Source organism: Grampus griseus (genome assembly GCF_964374135.1).
Source record: "Grampus griseus genome assembly, chromosome: 1".
In the NCBI taxonomy this organism is placed as follows: domain Eukaryota; kingdom Metazoa; phylum Chordata; class Mammalia; order Artiodactyla; family Delphinidae; genus Grampus; species Grampus griseus.
Window position 1 is genome coordinate 109,462,734 of NC_139017.1, and position 19,140 is coordinate 109,481,873.

The following is a 19,140-nucleotide window of genomic DNA, read 5'->3' on the forward strand; positions in this document are numbered from 1 at the left end:
TCTAAGAGGGAAGTTTATAGCAATACAATCCCACCTTAAGAAACAGGAAACATCTCGAATAAACAACCTAATCTTGCACCTAAAGCAATTAGAGAAAGAAGAACAAAAAAACCCCAAAGTTAGCTGAAGGAAAGAAATCATAAAAATCATAGCAGAAATAAATGAAAAAGAAATGAAGGAAACGATAGCAAAGATCAATAAAACTAAAAGCTGGTTCTTTGAAAGGATAAACAAAAATGATAAACCATTAGCCAGACTCATCAAGAAAAAAAGGAAGATGACTGAAATCAATAGAATTAGAAATGAAAAAGGAGAAGTAACAACTGACACTGCAGAAATACAAAAGATCATGAGAGATTACTACAAGCAACTCTATGCCAATAAAATGGACAACCTGGAAGAAATGGACAAATTCTTAGAAAGGCACAACCTGCCAAGACTGAATCAGGAAGAAATAGAAAATATGAACAGACCAATCACAAGCACTGAAATTGAAACTGTGATTAAAAATCTTCCAACAAACAAAAGCCCAGGACCAGATGGCTTCACAGGCGAATTCTGTCAAACATTTAGAGAAGAGCTATCACCTACCCTTCTCAAACTCTTGCAAAATATAGCAGAGGGAGGAACACTCCCCAACTCATTCTACAAGGCCACCATCACCATGACACCAAAACCAGAAAAGGATGTCACAAAGAAAGAAAACTACAGGCCTATATCACTGATGAACATAGATGCAAAAATCCTCAACAAAAGACTAGCAAACAGAAGCCAACAGCACATTAAACGGATCATACACCATGATCAAGTGGGGTTTATTCCAGGAATGCAAGGATTCTTCAACATACGCAAATCAATCACCATATTAACAAATTGAAGGAGATACACCATATGATCATCTCAATAGATGCAGAGAAAGCTTTTGACAAAATTCAACACCCATTTATGATAAAAACCCTGCAGAAAGTAGGCATAGAGGGAACTTTCCTCAACATAATAAAGACCATATATGACAAACCCACAGCCAACATCGTCCTCAATGGTGAAAAACTGAAAGCATTTCCTCTAAGATCAGGAACAAGACAAGGTTGCCCACTCTCACCACTCTTATTCAACATAGTTTTGGAAGTTTTAGCCACAGCAATCAGAGAAGAAAAGGAAATAAAAGGAATCCAATCGGAAAAGAAGAAGTAAAGCTGTCACTATTTGCAGATGACATGATACTATACATAGAGAACCCTAAAGATGCTACCAGAAAACTACTAGAGCTAATCAATGAATCTGGTAAAGTAGCAGGATACAAAATTAATGCACAGAAATCTCTGGCATTCCTATACACTAAGGATGAAAAATCTGAAAGTGAAATCAAGAAAACAGTCCCATTTACCATTGCAACAAAAAGAATAAAATATCTAGGAATAAACCTCCTTAAAGAGACAAAAGACCTGTGTGCAGAAAATTATAAGACACTGATGAAAGAAATTAAAGATGATACAAATAGATGGAGAGATATACCATGTTCTTGGATTGGAAGGATCAACATTGTGAAAATGACTCTACTACCCAAAGCAATCTACAGATTCAATGCAATCCCTATCAAACTACCACTGGCATTTTTCACAGAACTAGAACAAAAAATTTCACATTTGTATGGAAACACAAAAGACCCCGAATAGCCAAAGCAATCTTGAGAATGAAAAATGGAGCTGGAGGAATCAGGCTTCCTGACTTCAGACTATACTACAAAGCTACAGTAATCAAGACAGTATGGTACTGGCACAAAAACAGAAATATAGATCAATGGAACAGGATAGAAAACCTGATAAACCCACGCACATATGGTCCCCTTATCTTTGATAAAGGAGGCAGGAATGTACAGTGGAGAAAGGACAGCCTCTTCAATAAGTGGTGCTGGGAAAACTGGACAGCTACACGTAGAAGTATGAGATTGGATCACTTCCTAACACCATGCACAAAGATAAGCTCAAGGTGGATTAAAGACCTAAGTGTAAGGGCAGAAACTATCAAACTCTTAGAGGAAAACATAGGCAGGACACTCTATGACATACATCACAGCAAGATCCTTTTTGACCCACCTCCTAGAGAAATGGAAATACAAACAAAAATAAACAAATGGGACCTAATGAAACTTCAAAGCTTTTGCGCAGCAAAGGAAACCATAAACAAGACCAAAAGACAACCCTCAGAATGGGAGAAAATATTTGCAAATGAAGCAACTGACAAAGGATTAATCTCCAAAATTTATAAGCAGCTCATGCAGCTTAATAACAAAAAAACAAACAACCCAATCCAAAAATGGGCAGAAGACCTAAATAGCCATTTCTCCAAAGAAGATATACAGACTGCCAACAAACACATGAAAGAATGCTCAACATCACTAATCATTAGAGAAATGCAAATCAAAACTACAATGAGATATCATCTCACACCAGTCAGAATGGCCATCATCAAAAAATCTACAAACAATAAATGCTGGAGAGGGTGTGGAGAAAAGGGAAACCTCTTACACTGTTGATGGGAATGTAAATTGATACAGCCACTGTGGAGAAGAGTATGGAGGTTCCTCAAAAAACTACAAATAGAACTACCATATGACCCAGCATTCCCACTACTGGGCATATAACCTGAGAAAACCATAATTCAAAAAGAGTCATGTACCAAAATGTTCATTGCAGCTCTATTTACAATAGCCCGGAGATGGAAACAACCTGAGTGTCCATCATTGGATGAATGGATAAAGAAGATGTGGCACATATATACAATGGAATATTACTCAGCCATAAAAAGAAACGAAATTGAGCTATTTGTAATGAGGTGGATAGACCTTGAGTCTGTCATACAGAGTGAAGTAAGTCAGAAAGAGAGAGACAAATACCGTATGCTAACACATATATATGGAATTTAAGAAAAAAAAATGTCATGAAGAACCTAGGGGTGAAACAGGAATAAAGACACAGACTTACTAGAGAATGGACTTGAGGATATGGGGAGGGGGAAGGGTAAACTGTGACAAAGCGAGAGAGAGGCATGGACATATATACACTACCAAATGTAAGGTAGATAGCTAGTGGGAAGCAGCCGCATAGCACAGGGAGATCAGCTCGGTGCTTTGTGACCGCCTGGAGGGGTGGGATAGGGAGGGTGGGAGGGAGGGAGACGCAAGTGGGAAGAGATATGGGAACATATGTATATATATAACTGACTCATTTTGTTGTGAAGCTGAAACTAACATACCATTGTAAAGCAATTATACTCCAATAAAGATGTTAAAATGAAAAAAAGAACCAAAGGTACAATAAAGTGAAATAACCCCCCCCCCAAAAAAAGCTACTAGACTGGATGAGATCACAATGAGTGCAAATAGAGAAGAGAGCAAAGAGCTGACCCCTGAAATTCCCCAATATCAAGAGAACAGGAAGAAGAAAAAGACACAAAAAAGAAGACTGAAAATGAATAACAAGGAATGTAGAAGGAAAACCAAGATAATGTGTATGCTAAAAGCTAAGTGAAGGAATTATGTCAAGGAAGACAGAGTGATTAACAGTGTCAACTACTGTGCACACACAGATCAAGCATATATGGAATAAGAATTAAGCAGTAGATTTAGTAATGTAAAGGTGAATTTAACAGCAGTTTTGGTGGAATAGTAGAGTGAAAGCTTGACTGGAGTTGATTTAAAGTGAAAATGAGAAGAATGTATTGGGGTTTGAGAAGGTATGAAATAGTTATCTAGAATAGTGGAAGAGTGAATGAGTGAGTGGGAGATAGTCTTATTGCCTACTAGCAAAAAGTTCCACTTGAGATTCATGGTCATTAATTTAAAATGAGAATAGTCCTATGCTGGTATATTTTTCTCCAGCCATGTTCCACTGTAGGTATATATGAAGAATAGGTGAAGAAGATTAAGCAGGGTTTTTGTTTTGTCAAGGACTACAGTGAAATGAGAGAGGGCAAGGAGTCAAAAGTATGTGCAAGAGAGTGATCAAGAATGCTCCATGAATTTGCAGGGCAGAAATAGAGACAAAGATGTAGAGAACAAACGTATGGACACCAAAGGGGGAAAGTGGCGGGGTTGGGGGTGGGGGTGGGATGAACTGGGAGATTGGGATTGACATGTATACACTAATATGTATAAAATAGATAACTAATAAGAACCTGTTGTATAAAAAAATAAAATAAAATTCAAAAATTCCAAAAAAACCCCAAAAGAGTGCTCCGTGATATTTAAGCCAGCCATGGAAGGCATCCTGAGAAGAGGAATAAACAAACAAACAAAAAAAGGTGATAGGATCAATGCACTGGAGGTCCCAGTATAATTGGGGTCCTTAGAGATACAAGAACTGTAATCAAGTACTGGGATACACAAAGTTGGGTTCACAGTGGTGTTGGTATCTAATACTTTATATAATCCATATTTTTGCTTTATCAAAACTTTTCAAAACCAATGATAAGCAGGTTTTTCTTATATTTTAGTGTAAAAAAGATTTTCTTACCTCTGATGAGGAAGGTCGACTTGGACTGAGGGACATATTCACCAACCTCTGAATGGGGTAATTATCAGTTGGAATTTTGTAGGTTTTTTTAATCTTTCTTCATTGAAGTAGTATTTAATAAAGATTATAACAGCTTTTTGGCTTGTTTAAGATAGCATTCCACTCATTTCTGGTCTCTGATTCATTCAAAAAATAAACAGAAAAACACAAAAGGCTTTAGACTCAAAATGAAAACTTGATAAGTATACAATCTTATTATAATAATTCAAAAAGATATACTACTAGTAAGTAGGGCTGGTAACTGCAATGAAATGAACTATATCCCATACAACTAAGTAAAGTGGTAAATTATAATAGACTTGTGACTAGAACATTTTTTACTATTCTAAACAATTCATTTTCTCTTGGTCAAAAATTAAGGTTAAATATATATAGTGTTTTACACAAAGTAGAAATATACTTTTGGAAGTAGAAAGACTAAACTTATACAAATGCTGTAAAATGATGAAAATTGTTTTACCCTTTACATTTCTTCCTGGCCTTGGATACCTCAATAATAATAAATGTGAACAATTATTCCAGATGAAAATATCAGTCTTTAAGTATATCAGGTTTGTGTACCTATGTTTGTGTATTATTTCTTGTGTTTTCCCTCAGAAAATGTATGACAGTTTACAAGAATACACAACAAAATTTAAAGTATATAAATATATAATAAAAGTTAAAAAATAAGGTAGCAGAATTATTACTCTAAAAAAGAATTATCAAAGTGGGACAATCCTTAGGGATATACTATAATACCAATAGTAGAGAAGTTTTTTCAAGATTCCAAAGCTTTGCTTTATATTAAGATAGTGATTTAAATCTGACAAAACTTGAAATTCAAGCTGAGGGTGCCTGCAGGATAGGAATGGAATGGAGAAAAAAAAGAAAATTGTCTGGCTACCTTTAAATATGAGATCACATGAGGCTGTAGGCAAGCCTCCTCAGATCAAAGGCCTGACTGAGGGCTATAATTAAAAAATTTCTTAAACCTAGGGAGGATTCCCAAAATTGTAAATAGCGTACCAAAATGGGAAGCCACTGGTCTAAGCTAACCGTACCTCATAGAAATTTTGGGGGAGGCGTTCTCCCCTAAGCTAAATAAGGAAAGTAAAACATTCCAACATAGGTTAATAGGTATATCGGTCTTTCAGTATCATTGAGGTAGCCACCCAATTATTTAAAAACAGAAAAAAAAAAACCCAAAACTATCCTTGTTTTACAAATCTGGTCTCTACAGAATCAGAGGTATGGCTCCAAAAATAATCCAAAGCCCACCAATCCTTTTATCACTCCCAAAAGCTTCCCTATTTATCTTAAGAGACTTGTAAGTATTAAAGGGGAAACAGTCATCCTAGGAGGAACTTGCCTGTGCCTTTGAGATGCAAATATCTGACCTGGTTTTCTCCAGGAACCCTAATCTCTGCCATCTTTTTAAAATGCAGACTTTGAAAAAGGGGGTAAATTGGAACTTGTCAAGGACAAATAAAAATCTTAAGCATCTTTTCCATAAATATTATTAACAAGGGTTTAGCCATCTAGACAAGTGAGCTTGATTTATTACATCTGCCAGAAACCCAATTTTAATCCAACCTCTTTTGCAGACTGATGGGTTTTACATTGCTGTACCTGGCTCATGGCTGAAATTCTGGAATGGGAACAATGAGGTCTCTGTGTTTGTTTGTGTGTTCGTACGTATCTATGTGTGTCTTAGATGTACGGTATTGCCGAAAAGTAATTAGTAAAAGAGCTCTATTTCACTGACTTAAAGGAAATTAGCGCAGAAATAGAAAATAATCTGGCCAGAATGAATTTTACCTGGTGGCACAGTGGTTATGAATCCGTCTGCCAATGCAGGGAACACAAGTTTGAGCCCTGGTCTGTGAAGATCCCACATGCCGAGGAGCAACTAAGCCCGTGCGCCGCAACTACTGAAGCCCGCGCGCCTAGAGCCCATGCTCTGCAACAAGAAAAGCCACCGCAATGAGAAGCCCACGCACTGCAACAAAGAGTAGCCCCAGTAGTACTGGAAAATATTCAGTACTAAACTGATATCTGGTATTGAAGGTGGCTTAAGCTTGTTGGCTTCATTAATATAGACACGTCTTTAGAGTCATCAATGTTAAGTATAATGTACAATATTTCTGTTGTACTTAGGTTTACTAGACTTTATTATATCTATTGCAAATTTGTCAGTAAGAAAAGTAACCCAATGTGGAAAGATTTTTAAGCAAAGTTAGATATGTGTCTTCAGTAAAAGAAGGTGTGAGGGGGCTTCCCTGGTGGCACAGTGGTTGAGAATCTGCCTGCTAATGCAGGGGACACAGGTTCGAGCCCTGGTCTGGGAGGATCCCACATGCCGCAGAGCAACTAGGCCCGTGAGCCACAACTAATGAGCTTGCGCGTCTGGAGCCTGTGCTCCGCAACAAGAGAGGCCGCGATAGTGAGAGGCCCGCACACCACGGTGAAGAGTGGCCCCCGCTTGCCACAACTAGAGAAAGCCCTCACAGAAACGAAGACCCAACACAGCAAAAATAAATAAAATAAATTAAAAAAAAAAGAAGGCGTGAGGATGAAAAAATACTGAAGAGTTACGCATGATCAGGATTTTCTAACATTGGATTGAATTTAGGTGGGTAAATGGATTTTGTTGGGAGTAAGCTAAGTCTTGGATTTGGTTTCTCTTTCCGTTAAGAGAACAAGGTTTTCCTTTTTTTTAAAAAAAAAAAAGTTATTTATTTAGTTATTTATTTTGGGTTGCATTGGGTCTTCATTGCTGCACGTGGGCTTTCTCTAGTTGCATTGAGCCGCGGCTACTTTTTGTTGTGGTGCACGGGCTTCGCTTGCTGCAGAGCATGGGCTCTAGGTACACAGGCTCAGTAGTTGTGGCTTAGTTGCTCCGTGGCACATGGGATCTTTCCAGACCAGGGAATTAGACCCATGTCCCCTGCGTTGGCAGGCGGATTCTCAACCACTGAGCCACCAGGGAAGTCCCAAGAACAAGGTTTTCTTGGAATACTGTTTCTTTTAATAAATTTATTTTATGTACTTATTTTCGGCTGCATCGGGTCTTCGTTGCTGCGTGAGGGCTTTCTCTAGTTGCAGCGAGCAGGGTCTAGTCTTTGTTGCGGTGCGCGGGCTTCTCATTGAGGTGGCTTCTCTTGTTGAGGAGCACGGGCTCTGGGCACGTGGGCTTTAGTAGTTGTGGTGTGTGGACTCAGTAGTTGTGGCTCGTGGGCTCTAGAGCGCAGGCTCAGTAGTTGTGGTGCGTGAGCTTAGTTGCTCCGCGGCATGTGGGATCTTCCCGGACCAGGGCTCAAATTCGTGTCCCCTGCATTGGCAGATGGATTCTTAACCACTGTGCCACCAGGGAAGTCCCTGGAATGCCGTTTCTGATAACATATTGTGTGAGTTTCTTTGCCTTTAAGTGATCTGTATTTGCTTTTGAGATCTCTTGTAACTTTGGTTAACAAATAAGTATTGTCTCACAGTGACCAGTGACCTTATTTGATCAAGTGTTGAAACTTTTTGAGAAACTTCCCAAATATCAAATTTTAATCAAAGTTCTTTTGACTTTCAGTTAACTTTGGGATGTTTTGGAGGGCCCCTGAGGCATCTCAGAGAGAAATATTTAACCAGTATTATTTGGTATGCTAAATTACATAGAGAGCATTATCACACGAGAGATTAACCTACTTAAGATATACTGTATAGATGAATGTTATTAACACAGACATTCTAAAAATTATATAGTTTCTGGAATTTGGATATGTCCTGATCTAATGCTATAGTTCTAGCTGTCATCTTAAAATGTTGTCTGTCACTTCTTTATGGATTACACTGTAATAAGATGTTTAACCATGCCTTTTAAGTCTTGTCATTTATAGACAGTTATCCTTGTACTCTGATGCTGTTACAAAAGTGCTTCCTCTTCAAGAAGATTGGGTCGGGCTTCCCTGGTGGCGCAGTGGTTGAGAGTCCACCTGCCGATGCAGGGGACACGGGTTCGTGCCCCGGTCCGGGAAGATCCACATGCCGCGGAGCAGCTGGGCCCGTGAGCCATGGCCGCTGAGCTTGCGTGTCCAGAGCCTGTGCTCCGCAACGGGAGAGGCCACAACAGTGAGAGGCCCGCGTACCGCAAAAAAAAAGAAAAAAAAAAAAAAAGAAGAAGATTGGGTCATTTGTAGAGACGTGGATGAATCTAGAGACTGTCATACAGAGTGAAGTAAGTCAGAAAGAGAAAAACAAATACTGTGTATTAACGCATATATGTGGAACCTAGAAAAACGGTACAGAGGAACCGGTTTGCAGGGCAGAAATTGAGACACAGATGTAGAGAACAAACGTATGGACACCAAAGGGGGAAAGCGGCAGAGGGTGCGGGGGTGTGATGAATTGGGAGATTGGGATTGACATATATACACTGATGTGTATAAAACGGATGACTAATAAGAACCTGCTGTATGAAAAAATAAATAAAATAAAATTCAAAAACAAAAGAAAATTCACAGGAAGGCTACAGAAGTAGTTACAATAGTCCCACATAAGATGACTATGCAAGGATTCCAGTCCATACCAACTCAGAACAAGAAGCTGTCCTGCCCCCTGGGGTCTCTAGATCAGGCATCCAGAGATTTTTACTCCCTGACAGGCAGGGTTGACACCTCTACTCAGCCCTGAAGCAGTTACAGAAGACAGACCATTACCCCTCTGCTTCCCATAAGATTATGGGAGTAAAATCTCTGAGCGGGGAATGAGACAGGAAGGGGGCAGGACACAACGTTTAAAAAGAATGACATAGCTGGAGGATACAACATAAACTCATTAGAACCAAATAGGTCCAAGATGGTGGATGAGTTGACTTCCACTGTAACACATCAGCAAGCTAAATGACACACCCACAGGCGCCATGACAGTTCCTAGGCTGACCATAAAGGTCAAAAAGTGGGCCAGGGCTTCCCTGGTGGTGCAGTGGTTGAGAGTCCGCCTGCCGATGCAGGGGACACAGGTTCGTGCCCCAGTCCGGGAAGATCCTACATGCCGCGGAGTGGCTGGGCCCGTGCGCCATGGCCACTGAGCCTGTGCATCTGGAGCCTGTGCTCCACAATGGGAGAGGCCACAACAGTGAGAGGCCCGCGTACCAAAAAAAAAAAAAAAAAAAAAAAAGTGGGCCATGGCTCAATTCCTGGAAATCCTCACCTCTCCCCCAAAACAGCTAGAATACTCCTCCCACTCATTAGCCTACGAAATTACCCACCCCTATAAAAACTGACAACTCCCATACCCTGGTGCCTTTCACCTTCTGAGATGGCCCACACTGTCTATGGAGTGTGCTTCTTTCTGTTTAAAAAAAAAAAAAAAAGATTCCAAAGGTTTGCCTTATGTTAAGATAGTGATTTAAATCTGACAGAACTTAATATTCCTGTGATCTAGTACTGATTACGTCTCTATGAAATCCTATCAGACTCCACTAATTGTTCTAATGGTATCAAAATTAAAAGATTATATTCTGGGACACACAATCTTTCAAATCAAATTATTTCCACATATTACTTCCTATATAAATTTTTTACAACAATTAAAACAAAATGTGATTTGTCATTTTAACCATCTCAAACGCTATTTTAAATACATTAGTACTTTAAGGAAACATTAAATATTTCTATTTCTGTATCTATCCAAAGGCTCTTTCTGACATTGTACTACTATTAGTCTCAATTATGAACCTAACAAAGCACAACTCAACTTCTTTATTAGATAAGAATTAATGGTAATAATCTATATTAAATACAGCATATTGGCATTCATTAACTAGTATGCCAACTGGGAGACTACAACTTTCAATTTTTCTGGATGCATTAAAAACTTGATATTCTAACTCAGAACAAATTTTTCATTAAGTGAACTCAAGATAGAGCAATCAAGACCTGCTTTACTATTATCCTAAATTAAACTGCCCCCCTATAGTATTCCTTCTAAAGGAACAGCAAACAAGCCGTGTTTTGAGCTACAATTCCCTTTGTCATTACTGACTGTATCAATACTAAAGACCAAATCCTGGCTGGCCAGAGACAAAGTGGCCTGGCATGTATAGATGAGCCCTTAGGAATTAAAATTGGGAGAAGAACTCAAGATTCAAGTATGTAGTTAGTAGATACTGAAGCAAAATGAATGTATAAAGGGAAGTCATGAAGCAGTATCATATCCATGAAGCAAGCCCATGTTATGAGAAAGCTGTAATTATTTGTAAACCACAACAGAAAAAGAGATAAAGACTAGAGAGAATGACTGATTGAACCAGTAGTGAGATGCCGGCTGAGGAGATACATAGGTAATTCATGTTTATAGCTAAGCACTAAAGAGAAGAGTCAATTTTTTTTTTGCTGTTGAGGTCCCTAACCTTGCATCTACTCCTATTGGGGTCCGACGATGGGGAAGCGGGCTGCGGATGGGCCGCCCGTTGGACAAACTTGGGTCACTCAGGGATGCGTCTCTAAGGGGACAGGGTGCCAGTGACTCAAGCCCGTATTTCTAGCTCTTACGCCTCGGCAAGGCTCTCCCCTTCCCTCCCCTCAATCTCTGCCGCCAACTCCGTCAGGAAAACAGGAACCACCTCGTCGTCCCGCCACCAGGCCTTTTACAAAGTCCCTCAATATCTGACTTCTCTCACCGGTCCCCTCGGGTCTTGGAGGATAACGACAAGCTCTTTCCTTACCTCTCCCAATCATCCTCTCCAGAGAGGGAGAGCGGAGAGGATGGGTGTCTGGTCGCGTTAGCATCCCTCAGCTGCCGCGCCCACCATCCGCTCCGCCCCTTCTCGCTCCCAGCTCTCCCTTCACCCCCCTGAGGCTCGGGCTCCCGTCCGAGTGAGGAGCTGAAACAGAAAGCGGAGAAGGGCGCGCATGCGCGCCGCGGGTGGAGCCACGGGGCAAAGAACCGGAAACTTAGAGACAAAGTTCCGAGCCCCGCCGCCCCGCCGTCCCGCCGTCTGGCCCTGCGGACCCACCACCGATCCACCGACGGATTGCCGATCTGCCCAGCTATCGCGTGCGCCATGTCTGGTTCCTCCAGCGTCGCCGCTATGAAGAAAGTGGTTCAACAACTCCGGCTGGAGGCCGGGCTCAACCGCGTGAAGGTGAGCGGGGGCGGGCGGCTGAGGGGGATGGGAGGGCGGGGGAGGTGGCGGGGGGAATCCGGCAGGCGAGCTGGCGCGGCAGGCGAGGCTCGCGTCCGGCTCTCGCCACCCCTAGGGAGGACGCGCTCTCGGCGGCGGCGATCTCGGCGGCCAGCTTTAGAAAAGTAGCGGCGCGGGTCGGCGCTGTGGTTTGGGGGGCAGGTTAGTGTGCCCTTCCGCCCCAAGACTTTCCAAAGCGAGCTGGCCCTGGCTTGAACAGCGGCTTTCCGCATTCCGGCCCTCCTCTCCGTCTCCCTCCCTCCGTGGTGACTCCGCGGCCGTGCTCGCCAACAGCTGTTCCTCCGCGCGCAGTCCGCACCCTTCCCGGCCCTCTCGACCAGCTCCTCTGTTTTTTGTCACCCGACGGGGTTTTATCCGACTTTTGATTTAGAAGTATTTTTTCTTTGCATTTCAGAACTTTCCCAAATCCACTCCCTTTAGTAGTAGAGTCTTACTTCCAGCTCCTCTCATTCACCGAACACACACTTGAAAACGAATTCTTGCATAACTTTAAAGAAGCCTGTTTTGGAAACGTTCGCAATGTCTAAGGTTACCACTGGTGCCCTGTACAGCCTCGTACAAAGCGTGCATTTCGTATCTGTTTGGCACCGTTTGCTGTGTTGTGACTTTGGGTATATCTACTGGTCCGCGCGTACCCGAAAAAGTAATTAGGGTGGACCAGTTTTATTTATTTTGGCATCTGTTTAGCATTGATCTTGTCCTGGGGTATTTACTTTGGGGAAAAAACCTTTTGTGTCTGGTGATATGACAACCTGACGTTCAAGTGCTATTTCGAGTTTCCTGATTTTTTAAATCCTGCGTGGATTGGCTTCTTTCTGGTGCGGGTCAGTTTACGTGTGAAACACTTGTAATTAAAAAAGAAACAGAAGAGTATAAAGCATGCACTCTGTTGAAAGAAAAAGCCAGTTTCCAAGATGATTTGATTCTGTACTCATTAGGCTAGTTTTTACTTCCCCCTGAAATGTTTTGTGGAGTAAGATGGTCTCCTATTTACCCATTTCCTTAAGTAGAAATGTCAGGGACCTAGTTTACTCAGTTGTGGTCATCTCGGGAGGGAAGGGAAATTCCCATCAGTCTTGGGGTGGGATTCTCCTCTCTTCCTGTCCTTTAAGTGTTGTAAACGCCATTGCTGTCTCGAATCCATTTCTCTAATCTCCAGATACTTAACTCATTCCAGTGATTTATGGTTAGTCTTGGCTGGATTTAACTTTGAAATCACTATCTTATTTCAGGCGTGTCTTTATCATAGATTGGAGTGGCCCGGGAAAGAAAAAAATGGGGGGAGGGGAAAAATGCTGGTTGAAAGCAGAAAGTGTTAAGTAGGGGTATTTAGCCCTAATCTCCAAAGAAAATGAGTTGAAGTCCTCAGGCTCACGCTTTACCGTGAAAACTCTAGCCCCTCCAATAACTCCCCAGCATGATGCCTTCCTCCTATTCTTAGGAGGGTTTTCGTCGGAATCATTAAAGGCACCACAAGTGATTTGGTTTTATTTAGAAATCTGTTTGTCTGATGCCAGGGCTGTGTGTAGCAAGGAGAGGAGGCATTACACCATGGGACTTTAAATGAGCTTTTCATTAGACATGTTGCAAAATGTGGTTAGTTCAATTTCATTTTTGCTTCTGTTTTACCCATGACTCTATGCTAGATGCTTTTGTAGTGATATTTTACTTTAGAATTACCACAGCTTTACTTTTTAAACCTTTATGTTTGAGTAGTTGATAGAAACTATCACAAATGCTTGACAGACTCTCCCACTGTTGGGTAACCATACACTTAACCCAGGGCACTTTTGAAAGAGGGCACTGATTATTATGCCAGGATTATAGGGTTTCAGCCTCCTGGATGGTGATTATTACAGTGCCATAGGGGCTAGAAGCTTGTTAGTTTTAAGCCTTTGTGTCCATTTTCCCACTGATTGGAATTGTCACTGATCATTTTCTCACTGATGGTCACTTGGCTGGATCTCTTGTCACTGAGATCTCAATTTAAATGTCACCTCCTCAAAGACACTTTCTCTTAGGTCCTGATCTAAAAAAACACTTGTTTTTCTGCAGAGCACCTTGTCTCTTTTCATCTGAACTGTTAGCTCCATAACAGCAGGGATCTGGCTGTTCTTACATATTCTCAGTCCCTAAAATTATATTTGGCACATAGAGGTGATGAGAAGTTTGTGAAAGGGAGTTAAGCTGGTGCCTACCTACACTTTAGGCAGATAATTAACACATTCTTTACTGCTGGTTAATGTGAATGAATGAAACCATGTTATACAACAGTGAAAAATTATACCACCATTCCCCCACTGTAGCTACACCTTTTAGGGGAGCAGGGTACCCATTTGTTATAGTACTTGGTACCAGGAATTTATAAACTGTTTACTCACACAGTTGCTAAATAAATTCATGGAACTCATTACCCTGGATCGGTATATAAGCCAAACATATAAATTAGATTCCAAGAAGAGTTTAGATTCATCTCATGATGATGGATCCTTTTATCAGGTTAATGTCTGGGGTACAGCTGTCATGTGCAGAAGTTCTTTGTAGAGAGCATTTGTGATGCCCTAAGCTCCCTTTCAAAGGCTAAATATTACCCAGCCAGACTGGACACCTGTTCTCACCCTCCTTAAGGGAAGTTAAAACAATTAAATAAATGATTATCTTCTCCATCTTCTTAAACCTCAATTCAAGAGTTAGGATATTGTATGTATTTGAGGCATCCTTTAGTCATTCATGTTATATATCTGAACTATTCAGTTTATTGTTTTGGTGTCCTGTATCACACCTTACCAGAATATATACAAATAGTAGATGTTTAAGTGATACATGATATAAAGTTATTTTAACTATGAAGCCACAGAAATTCCTAAGTCCTGTTTAAATGGCTTTGCATACATATATGAAAATTATTAAATCACATTTAAGGCATACACAGTTTCATAAAGGCAGGCTGCTTGGTAAAGTTGTTAAAATAAACTGAAGTTTGCTAATCAGCCTTTCAGTCACATGACCCTGAGCAGAAACTGTCACTGTCCAGTTTTGTAACATTAAACAGCTGATGGTACATATACCAAAACAATAAACTGAATGGTTCAGATTTTGAACATGATCTTCACTCCCAGTAGCATTTTCTCATTTCCCATACTGCTTTCAAGACAGAGTGATAGTTTACTAGCATTTTAACACTTTTTAACCTATAATATCCTGTGTACTGCTTTTAATAAAAGACAAGATGTTGAGTACCCTCAAGGTTACACTAGAACAACCTATTTATTAATAAACTAGCAGGATGTGCTGTGCTTTACAAATAAACAGAATTGTACTGTTCGTACTTATTTACATGCAGTGTTTTAAGTATAAAAGCTCAGTATATGACTGTTGAGCTTCAATTAGTATATTTCTTTTTTGAGTTAAGAGAAGTGTTTATTGGCAGGTATTTTTGAAGATTTGAGAAAAACTTCATTAAAACATTGTCAACACCTCCCACCCACTTCCCCCACCCTTTGTTATATACAGGTTTCGCAGGCAGCTGCAGATTTGAAACAATTCTGTCTGCAGAATGCTCAACATGACCCCCTGCTGACTGGAGTATCTTCAAGTACAAATCCCTTCAGACCTCAGAAAGTCTGTTCCTTTTTGTAGTAAAATGAATCTTTGCAAGGTAAGTTTCCTTAAATTAAAACAACAAAGCCCCACACAGTAGGGATAACTAGTCAGGTCTCTTTCTTTGCAGCACTTATAAGTTGAGCAAAATCATCCCATACACTTTTGTTTGGCACTTAGAGTTTCCAGTCTTTGTTTTGTGAGGATTGATGAAATTTGCTGATTTAGTAGTCATAAAGACTAATTGTTTCTATTTTACCATAAAGGATTAAGTAGAGGATTTAATAACCATAAAGAGGATATAGGAGTTACTAGAAAATTTCACTGCTGTGACAAGTCATGTTACCTTTTATAGCATTGGCCTAATGGTGTATTCTGGTGCCCCCAAATACTAGTTTAGTTTGATTTTTGTGTATCTAGCAAATATTTAGACATTGGACTACCCTGGCTGGTCCAGTGGTTAAGACTCCGTGCTTCCAATGCACGGGTTTGATCCCTGGTCTGGAAACTAAGATCCCACATGCTGTGCGGCCAAAAAAAAAAAAGAGGATAAATCAGTAAATAACAGCACATTATTAAAAAAAAAAAATTAGACATTAAAAAAAATCTGCAGTGTTCATGGTGGTGGCTTTTGAAGTACTATCAACTGATTTGGATTAATGATTATCTAATAGAACAGCATAGCAAATAATTGGGAGTTGTGAATGCAAGAGAAACTGAAGAGATAGCCGAATAAGCTGACATGGTGTTGGCATTTGGACTGGGGAACAACAGGTTTTAATTTTATTGTTGTTAGGTAAAGATAAAATGAGAGAAATGAAGTATATATGTTCATGGTGGCAGACAGTGGATTGGTTTTCAGAGGATTAAGAAACTAAATTTTGGGCTGGTTTAAAGCATACTTTTATATGTTAACGTGTAACTTACAGAACAAATGTCAGTGTATGCAAAAACATATATCAATCCAAAAGAGATGTGACAAGAAAACATGATGTGGATAATTGAAAATGTAATCCAAGGGTACTACCTTCATAAATCCATAGGACTTTTGTCAGAGCATTTACTCATATTGACCTACGAGAAGCAAACTTAAATAGTGCTTCAAAAAAAAAAGACTGTGTATGGCACACACCATCTACAGACATTCTGACTCCTCCAAGTGCAGGAAGCTGCTTCCTAAAATACCATGTTACACAGTTGTGCCCTCCCTAATTAAACTTTGTAGACTTGGGAGTGTCCAGGAAGTTTGCATAAGTACATGTTTCCAGTAAATACAATGATTGGTTGAATTGGTTAAGATTTTTGAAACACAGGGGAAAAAAAAAAAAAAACCCGCCTTTGAGTTTAAGGGAAGTAATTCTTTTTAAGTCTAGCACCTTCATATTTAACAGGTTAAAAGTCGTTTGCTCCTGGCAGTATTAATTCTTCATGGCAGTTTTGGGAAATTTCATATTTTTACGGTTCCTCTTGTATTCTCTTCACAAAGTGTTTATTTTCATTTAAAATACTGTTAAGCCTGCCTTCTTAATTGGCTGTTAATAGTTTCATTTCATAGGAGTCTGCAGATAAGTGTTTAATGAGTTGCTCAAGGTTAAAATATGGTTGGGATAAGAATCTAGATTTCAAAGTAAAATAATGGCTGTTAATTTTGGCAGTATAATAAGCCCTTAGCTTTGTGGATATTATGATTTGAAACACTTTTGGCTAGGAAAAGAATATTTGGATGTAAAAGCATTTCTTCTCAAACTTGAAAGTAGGTCTGGGATGTTATGCTGATGTTGGTTGTCCTAGGCACACTGAGTGGCATGGATGCAAAGAGTCTGTATTTAAGTCTTATATTTAAGTCTATATATTTATATAACTTTTTTAAAAGCATAGATAATTTAGCAACAGATAGTACAAGGTATTAAAATAGAAGTTATCATGATCCACATACCTAGAAATAACCACTGTTAACAGATACTTCCTTTTAAGAGAAAAAAACAATCATTGAAAAATAGTGATCATAGTATGCACAGTTTTTTTCTACACTTGAATTTTCTTATTTCATTTAATAGTCTTTGTAAGTTCCCTGGTGGTCTAGAGGTTAGGATTTGGTGCTCTCATCTAATAGTCCTTGTAAATGTGGTTGTACTATAAGTTAAATTATACTTCATCGAATATTGAGGTTTCCAAATCTGAGGATACACTGAGGTGAAGATCTTGGTACCCATTGTATACTTTACCCATTTCTTTAAGATAAATTCCCAGAAGTAACAATAAGGAATGACATTTGAAATGTAATAACCTTGAAAACTGCCAAATTAAACTTTGCTATTCCACCTGGAGCTTAAGAGTACTTTTTTGCTGAGCCCTTGCCAAACAGATCTCAGATTCTTTGCTACTTTCTTCTGCCTATCTCATTTTTGTAATTTGCATTGATTAACTGAGGCTACACATTGTTTTTTTCACCACTGATTTTGTTTATGCTTCTTGAACATTTTTGTAATGAAGTAACAGAAATTTTTAACTAAGTATAAAAAACCAGGTGTCTACTCTCCTGAATTAAATGGTTTACCTTTTTTTTTTTTTTGGTTGCTCTGTGTGGCTTGTGGGATCTCAGTTCCCAGATCAGGGATTGAACCCTGGCCCTTGGCAGTGAAAGCCCCAAGTCCTAACCACTGGACTGCCAGGGTTCCCAACTTTCAAGAAATAAAAGATACTTTTCCTAACTTTCCATATAGATGACTTAACCTGAAGTTGTTATGCCCCTGTTTTTACTTTTTATATATATTTATTGTTTTATAGTTTTAAAACATAGGTATTATTTTTAAGGAACAGATATTACTGCATTACTTTTGAGATTTGTGTTAATCCATAGATTGTTTTGTCGTTTTAATTGCTGTATAGTATTCTGTCATGTGTATGAACCTTAGTTTATTTATCCATTGGCTTATTGAGTTGCATTTAGGCTACTTCCAGTCCTCTGCTGTTAAACCATTACTATAGTCAATATCCATGTACACATTTCTCTTTGTATATAGGTTTATGTGGGTAAATAGAAGGGATTGCATCTTGCTCTCCTCGATACTATTGCTCATTTCCTAGAGGTGTTCAGATATTTCTCAACTTCAGAGATTTTTATATTAACCTTTTTAAAAATTCGGATCCAGAGTGTATTTTGGCAATGATATTGGCAAGTCAAACTTTAAGTCTGTTTATTTCTAAACCCTAAGTTACATATACTTGAGAGTGGTTATAAATCATAAGTTATATATATATACTTGAGAGTGGTTAAGAGAAAGTTATATTTTACACCACAGGCATTTTCTATCCTGTTTCTCATTTTTTTCCCTAGAAACCCTGTGATGTCTGTCTGTTTTTTTTTTTTCTTTTTTAAACAGGCTTAGTTTAATTGAAAGCATTTTATAAGCTGACATTCAGATGAATACCTTAAATGTAATGTAAGATGTACAGCTATTCAGAAAAAAAGCTATTGTTCTTATGATACTTTACCCTAATTCACTGTTTTTTTTGTTTTTTCATTTCAGGTTTTTAAACCACTTTTCATAAACCGGTGAATATTCAAAGGAAAGCTAAATCTGAAGCCTGTACAAAAGCCTGTCTCTATAACATGTGCCATACTATACAAACTTCTACTTTTGTCAGTCTACCTCTCTGAATATTCATGAATTTCTGTTTCACAAGGGTAATTATTTTATATACACTGGTGGCAGCATACAATAAAATACTTAGTATAAAAGTTTTTGGATTAATTACTGGTATTAAATATACTATGTATAATATTAA

General features: G+C 39.2%; 2 protein-coding genes across 2 annotated transcripts in view; one reads left to right on the forward strand and one right to left on the reverse strand.

Moving 5' to 3' along the window:
* SPATA1 (spermatogenesis associated 1) overlaps positions 1 to 4,597 on the reverse strand; it is a gene marked incomplete at its 3' end in the record, with an annotated part of 37,413 nt that extends 32,816 nt beyond the window's left edge. Inside the window, 1 exon segment of the mRNA XM_082656403.1 lies at positions 4,515 to 4,597. Within this exon segment, the coding sequence (XP_082512529.1) occupies positions 4,515 to 4,550 (36 nt within the window). The 5' untranslated portion in view covers positions 4,551 to 4,597.
* A 6,835-nt stretch (positions 4,598 to 11,432) lies between these two features.
* On the forward strand, positions 11,433 to 19,087 carry GNG5 (G protein subunit gamma 5). Its single transcript, XM_082665360.1, has 3 exons — positions 11,433 to 11,691; positions 15,265 to 15,409; positions 18,882 to 19,087. The coding sequence occupies exons 1-2, from the start codon at positions 11,611 to 11,613 to the stop codon at positions 15,388 to 15,390; spliced, it is 207 nt and encodes a 68-aa protein (XP_082521486.1). The 5' UTR covers positions 11,433 to 11,610; the 3' UTR covers positions 15,391 to 15,409; positions 18,882 to 19,087.
* Positions 19,088 to 19,140: the final 53 nt, after the last annotated feature.